The sequence below is a fragment of the Benincasa hispida genome, chromosome 11, assembly GCF_027475165.1.
Source record: "Benincasa hispida cultivar pf3 chromosome 11, pf3_genome.v1.1, whole genome shotgun sequence".
Taxonomy (NCBI): Eukaryota; Viridiplantae; Streptophyta; class Magnoliopsida; order Cucurbitales; family Cucurbitaceae; genus Benincasa; species Benincasa hispida.
In genome coordinates this window covers 2,622,539-2,633,110 of record NC_143488.1, presented here as the reverse complement: position 1 = coordinate 2,633,110, position 10,572 = coordinate 2,622,539, and the positions used below count along the sequence as shown (strand labels likewise).

Sequence of the window (10,572 nt, the reverse complement as noted above, 5' to 3'; positions counted from 1 at the left end):
GACTAGAAAAAGCTAAAGCAAATTACCAATCTGTGTCAACTTACATGTAAAAAGAATATGAAACCTCAATTGTATAAGCTAGAAATTTAGGCTGCTTTTGTTTTGGCCAATTAAATTATCATTCGTTCAACAATTCATTAAAATGATAGTGTGTGTTACAGAGGGAGTGGATGGATGCAATAGGCTTTCTGTGTACCTAAAAGGTAAATGAATTGAGTACTTACTTTCAAAGCGACTTGAGGGAAGGAGAATTTTGATCGATCATGCTTGCCTTCCACTGGTCAGTACAAAACCAAGACAAAAAATCAAATTGATGTTTCTTCAGTTTGTTCGCCCCGGGCATCGATTCCAAGGCGGCACATTGGATTTTTCTTCACTAGACCAAGATCCACCTGGATAAATATAAGAACAAGGGGAGAGTAGACATAGATTCATTCAGTTATATTATAATGGATTTTCCAAGGTTTGGGCTAAGACAGAGTATAAGGACTACCTTGTGGCCGAAGAGATCCCGAATGTTGTCAACACCGTACAAGATCATGGTTGGTCTGGTTCAAGGACAAGATGCAACCGAAAATAATCATCATTATATTATTTGTTAATTGGATTCTATATATTCTGTTCATTTTCAATTCTGCTCCATGACCTTTTGAAACTTTCATACTAATCCTTCCGGTAAAAGTGATTTAATTATATCTGACCTTTTCCAAATCAATAATGTTATTAGTTTAAAAACTTGTGGAGTGTTTATAACAATAACAACAAAAAATTAGGCCCCGTTAGAAGTTGATGGAGAGAATTATTCTAGCCCACTCCATGTTTGGAACTCCAAATATAACAGTAGTGCTTACAACTACTTATAACCTACGATTAAGTACAATAAATATTATTTTAAAACTCTTTTTACTATAAATTACCACGATATTTACTATTTTCTCCTCATCCTCTCTTCCTCTTACAATGTTTGTTATTTCCTACCCAGACTAAAATAATGAGCACCTAAACACAAACCATTATAACTCAGGCTAAAATAGTCAGCACCCCAACCCCAAACACAAACTATTATAAACTCACTATAATAATCAATTCAGTACCCCAAACTCCCCCTAATTTTTTGTTTTCGATAATAGAACTTAAAAACACTACTCTCACCCATTGATTTTTTTCTTTTTTGTTTTGGGTTTTCTTAATCCACTTTTTAGAGATGTTTTCAAAACCACAGCCAAGTTTTGAAAACTAAAAAAATATAGTTTCTAAACTACTTTTTGTTTGTGAAATCAGATTGTGCACTCAAATGTTAAGACAGATGTAAATTGTTGAAAATAAACTATAAGAAAATAAACACAATTTTTAAAAACTAAAAACTAAAAACCAAATAGTTATCAATCGAGACCTATAATCAAAATAGAACTTCAAGAACCAAATTGATTAAAACACTTCTGCGACCAAGCAAAAAATAAATATATTTGGCATTTAATAGGACATGAGAATCTTACCTCTCGAGCGAAAGACCCCAGGCAATAATACGGGCATCCTCTGGAAATCCCATAGGAAGCAGCATTTCGGGTCTGAACATTCCTGAATTTCCAACTTCTACCCATTTCTTAAAGCCTTCATGATAACTGAAAAATATAACGCACCAAATATTTGGAGGGTGTGAATGTAACATAACAGTATTTCAGAGAAATTCAATTATTCCAAATATTTGAGGATTAAGATCCCAAAGAAAGTTGAGTTCTTTTCTTGGCAAGTTTTGCTTGGGCACGTGAACACGATAGATAGGTTCGTGAGAAAGATGCCTCTGTTATTGGGCCCTTGGTGTTGTCTCCTTTGTTGGAAGGCGGAGGAAAACCCGATCACCTATGTTAGTATGCAAGATCTTTGTGGAATGATTTCTTTAAGGAATTTGATTTTGTGCTTGCTCGTTAGAGGGATGATTAGGAGTTCCTCCTCCATCCGCCGTTCAAAGAGAAAGGTTGTTTTCTTTCGTTTGCAAGGGTGTGCGCGATTTTGTGGAATTTTTGGCGGGAGAGACAAAATAGCATTTCGTGGAGTGGTGCAAGACCCTAGTGACGTTTGGTCCTTAGTGAGTTTTCATTATCCTCTTTGGGCTTCGGTTTTGAAGGTTTTTTTTATAATATTCCCTAGGCAACATCTTACTTAGTTGGATTTCCTTTCTCTAAGGGGTTTTGTGGGCTTGAATTTTTGTACGCCCTTATATTCTTTCATTTTTTTTCTCAATGAAAGCAATTGCTTCTATCCAAAAAATAGAAAAAGAGATTCAATTGTTCCGTCACCTGAAAATCTCCATGCTGGGTTCAGTATACGGGTTATAAGCAGGCTTGAAGCGTAGTTTGGACATGCCTGAAAATAGAATATGCAGTTGAAGTATCTAGTTGTTTCCTTACAAACATTATTAGGCATATATAAACCAACATCCTGCCACTATTAACTTGTTACCTAGACGAGAGAAGAAATCATACAACACTCCAATCAAGTCTCCAAGAGTACGATCTCGATCACATATCAACCCTAAAAATGAGAGGCAAATATTTACATTTGCAGTTGAATGTTGAAATATAACTGAGAATTTGTATATTGGTCATTGTCAATATATGTGCGTGTGCGCACGCACGTGTGTATGTAAGTACGTACATACATACAGGTCCGTAAACTTTTACTTACCTTGTATGAAAAAATAAAGTTTGATGAGTTCAATTAATTTTCCAATTAAAATATCTATATGAAATCAGTATATAATTGACCTTTATATTGATTGCTTAAAATGTTAAAAAGACAGTAGATACTATTACTAATAAATGAAATCATCTCTTCATTGTTTCAACACAGTTTTTTATCACATTCGTAAATAATTTTTTTCTAGAATAACACTTGTTATTTTTTGGAACATTTATAAACTATTTGATTGAAAAGCTAAAAGATTTTGTTCAATGAGAAACCAAGCTTTCATAGAGAATGAAAGAATGCATACAAAGACTAACTAATCATTAGAAAACAAAAACGAAACAAAATCCCATATAGAGGTGTTAAAAGACTTCTCTAACTTTAAAAGGACAAATGGACATCACATTTTTGGAAAATATATATAACTCATTTATGCCATTATAGTTATTGATGATTGTTGGAAGGCTTCATTCAAGAATCTAAACCATCAGAAAATAAAAGTTAGAACTTTGAATTATATAATTACATTCATTCACACGCTATTCTTTAATATATATGTGTGCGCGCGCGCGCGCGCTCAGATTTCCCTTTTTCAAAAAAGGAACGTTATTTCGTTTTTGTAAAAATGAAAGACAAAATACAACAATATAAGAAAATGATAAAATGGAAACATAAGTTTTATCCAATATAGTATCGTTTTAAATCTTTTTCAATTGATATTTATTTAATTGAATAAACATAATAAATGAACACGCCATACTAAATTAAATATAAAATTTTTTTAGAATATAATTAAAGACATTGAATGAAAAAGGAGCTAGAAAAAGGAAGTTACGCCTTTTATCGCATTTTTATATTTTATTATTGTTCTTGTTATATAGATAGAGAGTTAAGAAATGAGAATTGTCAAAAGTTCAAACGTATTTTATCATAACCCAAAAACGTATTTGCCAATTCATAAATACCTTCTATCTGGTGAAATTCCGCAAGATGGGTTCGATCAACTGCTTCATTTCGGAAAACACGGTCTATGGAGAAATATTTTTTGGGAGCAAATGGTTTCTGTGAACAAATATTGAGGAAAGAGGAATTTCAAGTACACGCATTGACCAGATAATTTGGGGACAAATGAGAAAAATAAAAATGAGATGAAATTGGAAACTGATCAAAGACCAAGAGCTATTAAACCAGCACAAAGAAAAATAATCTTCGCTAGGAGTAGAACTCAGTGACTTAACAAACAGACAATACTAATCTCCCTCTCTCTCACTCTGATCCGTTGAACCATTCATTTATAGAAGAGGGCAGACAACTAATAAAAGCTAAGATCAATTTTAGCTAAAAGGGGAGGCAGCAAATTCTTGGTACATCACAAGAGTAGATGACTCTCCAACTTCCTACGTCCCATTGTTTCAGTATTTAATCATGGATGCTGACCAGCACTGATTAAATTATTAATCAAAAGCTATTTGGAATACAAAACATCAAATAATGACTTACCTGTGCAAGCATATATAACATCCTGGAGGTTACCGCAGTTGTATGAGTTCGCAGTAGGTTCTTATTTGCTTCCTCTCTTTTCCAATTATAACCATATCTGAAAGAGACAAAATAAAAATAATAATAATAAATAAACACTTGAAAGGAAAAAAAAAATCTCTGAAATACCAAGCAAACAAAGAAAGGTGAGGTTTTAAAGAACGGAATATCACACCCTTTGGATCCATAACCACCAGTCTCATGGACCTGCTTCACCCGATCCACGTAATCTTCCGGAAGTTCCCTTGTGGTGGAAGGATCTAGAGATGTAACACCAAATAACTATTAAGAAAAAAAAAATCCAAACATAAACTGCTGAAGCTCGGCAATCACAGAAGAAACCTTTCAAGAAGAAAGTATCGTGTGCATCACGGGCAGGGTGTTGTTGTGGTTGGAATAATGCATCAAAGTTCCAGAAGCTGTGCGCACAGAAGAGAAAAAAAACTAGTAAGATTCCGATAAGATATTCAGGCAAGTCACATTTCCTTTTCCAATTTAACCCCCTCCTTATGTTCTAGGTGTTCTAGGTGCAGGCTCAAATGTTAATGCACGTACATATGGAGTTCTTCAAGAAAAATATAAGAAACAAAACTTTTCATTATCAAAAGAGATTTACAAAAGAGAGGAGAGATCAGAAATCCCCAGTCCCCACATATCAAAGGGTTAAAAAAAAGAAGCCCAATATGCGAAGATATGAGTTAAGTTATAATCATGCATGTGGTATGGAGTTCATATAAACTTAAATAAAAGAAAAGGGAAAAGGGAAGATGAATATGCTGTCAATTCTCAGATGCATAAAAATAAAAACTAAGACAGGCTAAAGAATAGAAAAGTTAAAAGAAAAGAGCAGTTGTAAAAGATTTATCTCACTATGGTGCATGCCAAGTGAGGTTGCCTCAGCCAAGTGTGCCTCTAAAAATGTGGAAGCTAGCTTTTTAATTTACATCACAATAAAACAATTAAAAGGCTATACCGAGGAGGGCAAAACAACATATATATATATATATTAAACTTTTGTATAGCCCTGATATATTCAGTAATTTTCAAGATAACTCTGGATATGAATGCATCATTTGAGAAGGGGAGCAGGGGAGCACTCTTACCTGCTCTCAACATAGTTATTGGTAGGCATCTCTTCAAACCTGAAATCAGAAACCAAAATATAGGCCTACAACTGTAAAGTTCTATTTAAAATAAGAATGTAATAAAGAAGATGAGCATAATAAAAATCACTCACCCCATTTGACGAAAAATATTTTTTATTTGCTGCCGGACCTAAAAGTTGAAAAAATGTTCAGTCATAAGGAGCAAAAGACATTCAGTTTCAGTACATAAATAGATACTCAAGGTATGCTAGGGTATGTGTTGTTATGTGGGACCTTTGGGGTGAACAGAATAATCATGTGTTTAGAGGATTGGAAAGGGATCCTAGTGATGTTTGGTCCCTTGTTAGATTTCAGGTTACCTTTAGATTTTTATTTTGAAGATCATTTGCAACTATTCTATCACCTCTATTTTGTATAGCTAGAGTCCCTTCTTTTAGTTGGTCTCCCTTTTAGGGCTATGTTCTTTTATTTATTTTTTCTCATCAAAAGTTATTGTTATAAAAAAAAACAAAAAAATAGGTGATACTTAAGGTACGCATGAACAGAAGGTGGAACACATTAAAGAATTAGACACGATGAATGCTAAAATGAAAATTTACAACGTAGTCAAAATAGTTTAAGGATTATAGGAAGGCTGGAGTAGAATCAGGTCGTGTCAACCCATCAATCTGCCTGTCCTTGTGCCTAAGTTCAAAGCCCAATGGCCACAATGTTTTTTTTTTCAGGTTAAAAATCACTTCAATCCCTAAATTTTCATAAAAGTAACAATTTTGTCCCTAAATTTGGTTTGTAACGATTTAGTCTCTATACATTCAATTTTGTAACAATTTAGTCCATGAACTTTATTATGTAATAATTCAGTCCTTGTACTTTAAAATTTATAACGATTTAGTCCCTATCGTAGAAATAGTATTAAAATTTAATGAGTTTTTTTGCATAAATAAACCAATAAACTAATTAGAGACTTGATATTTTTATATAATACAAACTCTACATCATAAAATAATAAAAATTGACATCTAATTTAGATGAATTTTTTTTACATTAGGGACTAAATTGTTACGAAATTGAAAGTACAAGGATCAAATTGTTACATACTAAAGTTCATGGACTAAATTGTTACTTTCATGAAAGTTTAAGAATCAAAAGTATTTTTTAACTAACTAAAAAAACACAACACACACACAAGTAACAGACATTTCATTGATTGATAAAAAGGAAGAAAATAGTTCAACTATACAATATCCTAAAGGGAGAGAAAATGAAACAAGAACCAAAAGTGCTAGATTCCTAACAATACAAATATCAAATGTGCTAGATTCCTAGATTGAAGTTCCTACTTAGGAATTCATTTTCCTTATATACAAATATTGTAACATTTTACTCTTAGGGTAATTTGATCAACAATACTGGCATTATCATAAGCATTCGAGCATGTCCTTCTTTAAAGTGCTTTAACGTTAACTAATAATTTTCTACTTAAAAGAAAGATTTCTTTTTTCCAAAATACGAGTATTCTTACCTTGAGCAATGGATGAAGATGACCACCCAAAACGGGCTGACCTTTGGCATTAAAGTTATACTCTTTGAATTCTAGTTCTCTCCAGTCTCCCCTAGATAGTGCAAAATATGAAATAAATCTTCTAATAGGTGAATGGAGAGCAACTGTGCATCTAAAAGCACAGTGTCATGAAATAAAATCCATGTAGGAAACAAGAATAGGAAAATTGGGAACCTTTGAAGATTTTCTCGTGTCAAATCTGTAGCAACCTTTTTCCTTCTTGGAGCATAATTAGGACCCTTCTTCACTGAATAGCCTTTCCACGTTCTAGAGAAAGTCAAAATAGACATTTTTAGGATAACAAACAGATTGAACCCTGTATCTAGTAGAGAGATTAAAGCTTATTATAATATAGAATAACAATTTTCAGCTTTTTGTAATTTCTAATTTTCAGCTTGGTGTAATTCTTTCAGATTGGAGTCCATTGTTGTAGTTTGTTGTGGGCTCTTTTTGTGGGGTTATCTTTTCGTATATCCCTATATATTCTTTTGCTTTACTCCATGAAAGTTCAGTTTCTTACCAGAAAAACATAGAACAGAAATAAAGCCCAATCCAAAAGAGTATGAAAATAGTCCAAAGTTAAAACAGAGAAGATATATTGACCAATCCAATAAAACTTATCAACATATGGGAATGTCATCCTATCTCTGATAAAGAACCAAATATAGAGGTCCACATGTCTAATCCACCAGGCAAGAGGAACATAAGTTCTTTAAAAATATATCTAAATATCTGTTTGATGAAGAAGTGAAAGGGAGAAGCTATGATAATTACTGTGATACAATCAGCTTTCTTGCTTTGAGACCCTTCACGTCTTCCTCATAAACTTCCTGGAGTCGAAATCCAAAATCATTAGTTGATGCTACTCTACACCAAAATATTCGAAGATTATTAAAGAAAAAACACAACAGTCTAGAGAACAGAGGTGATGATGTAGATAGCAAAACCTCCAAAGATTTGAAATAGATTTTTTTCTTTTACGTTGACAATAGTATCTATGGAAAAGCAATCAGGATCCACGATACAAACATCTTTGGTAGCACAGTGGAGTCATTTGAGGGTTATTCTTTTCCTTCTCTTTTCCCGAAAAGAAATAGTTGTATTAGATCAAAACAAGATTACAAAATAGGTGGATAAAATAACCTCCATACTGGACAGGCGGGTTTCTTTTTCTCTCTAATTAACTTGTATAATGATGGAGTAAATACAAAAATTTCTGGAACAGTATAACATCTTGAAAAACTTTGATGGTACTCTCAAAACTTTCCTACAACATGAGAAAGTGTTCTAAAATGTAAATGGAGTCATCCATACTACGTTATCAATTAGGTTTCCTAAATTTTAAAAGCATGCGGATAAATATGCATGACCAAAAGCTTAAGAAAAGAAGATGAACTATCTGCATAGTGAACATTTTGAGAAAATTTAGTTCTTAACAACATATTAGTCAATAGTCATTGTAACCTTCTCAACCAAAAAGAAAGAAGAAAAAATGTCATTATATCACAAACTGCCATCATTTAATAGTATCAAGATAGTCTGATGCCACTTTCCAATTAGTACCAAATGAACTGATATCAAGCTCTCTTTATAACACTTTCCAACCACATTCCTTGAGATACAGTATGACCATAAACCAGAAATAAATGAAACACATTATTGAAGTTTCAACATCGAACATCCAATAATGAATCATGTAAACCAATAATCACCTTTCCATTTTTTATCCGCAGAAGTGAGTTTTTCACCTTATCGTCGACATGTTGAACCTACAGCCAAACAAACTTATAAATAATCACAAAGAATATAAAAATGCTTTAATTACAATATCTAAGCTAGAAAATAAAACTGGTTTGAACTTAATTCATGCCATGTCCTGGTTACAATAGTATATAATTCATACAATTGACCCCACTTGAGATCTTTTTTATCAATATTTTGATACCTCCTTCAAACCCCTGTGTTTAGAACGTTCACCCCCCATGCTAAGGGTAACAAGCCCACGCTACCGGGCTCGGCTTTATCAATATTTTGATACCAAACTCCCAGTAAATGAAAGTGCCTAACCTTTCGGGATATCATTTGCTTCCCCATTTCAACCCATTTGTTCTTTGCTGCCTGAGCACAGCCAATTTTGAAAATAGATGGACCCAGCTTTTTCTGCACAAACAGATCAGTTGGCCATGAGCAACAAACAGTTTCAGCACTAACATAGACTCAAATCCACAAATCAAAAATTGCAGGCAAAAGCTAAAAAAGAAAATGCCTAGTTTCCCTCCTCAACAGCTCTCATATCATCAACCTCGAATGAAAAGACTAAATTGGGATAATCCTCAGACTCTACGTCAAACCAAAATGAACATCCATGATTGCAATATCACCTGTAGTTCTTCCCTTGGAATTCCCTCGGGTGGAATTGCCAGGAATAGCTGCACCTCAGGCGATCCTGCGGCAGTATATGTCTCGCCTTCATTAGTTAGAACCCATTTCTCCATCTTAATGTCCTGAAAATCACTCCAGAAGGGAGATGTGATCAATTAATGAATTTGCAGTCAACTATTCGTGCAAACATAAAGCTATTAGTATATGAAGTAACCAAAGACCACAAATTAGACACCGGAAAGCCAACTCAAAACTAACAACCGTCTGCAAATGGCTAACCAATCAAATGTTCCGCAACAATCAGATATTATCAAAACCAAAGAAGATATTTGTATCGGTAAATTGACTGCTTGACGAGTCCTGAGCAATTGTATTTACAGTCAACTACACACCAACGACAAAGCTAATGAAGAAAAATAAGTTTTAACTCGCTCGAATTGACGCATATAGATTGAGGACCAAGCAAATGCCGATGATTTTCAAGCAATGATAAGTAAAAATCCAGGCAAATTGTCCCTTCCAATTCAAACCAAACTCAAACAAACAACCTAAAGCTAGTTATCACCTTGCTAAACTAGGAATTCGTAATAGCAGAAAGAAACATATATGATTAAAACGAAAACAAAAAGTTAGCAAAAGAAGCAACCATACTTCAGCATCGACGTATCTGAAGCCGTTGAGACTCTTGATAACGTTGACGACCTCATTGTGATCGAGTCCAAACTCGTCGGCGAATCTGCCTGAATCGGAGATTTCGACGTTCTTCTCGAGGTAACTGAGAATTGCTTCCTCCGCCATCTTCTCGATGGTTTTGCGGCCTCTTCTTCAACGCTAACGAGCAGCTGCAGTTCGTCTCTCGGTTCTCTACACCAAATATGCTTACAGAAGCCCTGAAATTGGTTTGACGGCATCATCAGCGGGACATCTTCGTTGAGAATTTTGAGAAATGAGGCGACTCGTATATTGGGCTTGGGCCTAATATTGTTGTGCTGTTACCAAGTGTATAAATGGGCCGGTTTTGGTCTTACACCTCATTCCGTCGGCATAGTATAGAGATGTCCACGGGTGCGTCTTCATTTAATGGGCTAACGAGATGAATAAGCGAATTTTAACTTTTAATTCGAAAATATAACAAACTTTCTTTTTATAAAAATGACAAAATAAATTTAAAATTGTAAAAGTCTAAAGTACCCCAGACATACAAATTGAGATGTTACAAATCTTCACTAAAAAAAAACTATTAATTACACTTTAATTAAAACCAACCAAAATTAACAACCTACCTTTTGAATGGGTCAA

At 33.9% G+C, this 10,572-nt stretch overlaps 1 protein-coding gene across 1 annotated transcript; it reads right to left on the bottom strand.

Annotated features, from left to right (window-relative positions):
• Positions 1–10,269, bottom strand: LOC120091316 (phenylalanyl-tRNA synthetase, putative / phenylalanine-tRNA ligase). The gene is made up of 18 exons (XM_039049293.2): positions 9,925–10,269; positions 9,273–9,395; positions 8,959–9,051; positions 8,604–8,660; positions 7,666–7,721; positions 7,066–7,158; positions 6,853–6,943; positions 5,462–5,499; positions 5,328–5,366; positions 4,567–4,643; positions 4,400–4,484; positions 4,186–4,282; positions 3,651–3,747; positions 2,461–2,532; positions 2,298–2,364; positions 1,497–1,622; positions 494–548; positions 1–392 (listed from the first exon to the last, which is right to left on the bottom strand). Exons 1-18 carry the CDS (start codon positions 10,069–10,071, stop codon positions 306–308), a joined length of 1,500 nt encoding a protein of 499 aa, XP_038905221.1. The 5' UTR covers positions 10,072–10,269; the 3' UTR covers positions 1–305.
• Between the last annotated feature and the right edge of the window lie 303 nt (positions 10,270–10,572).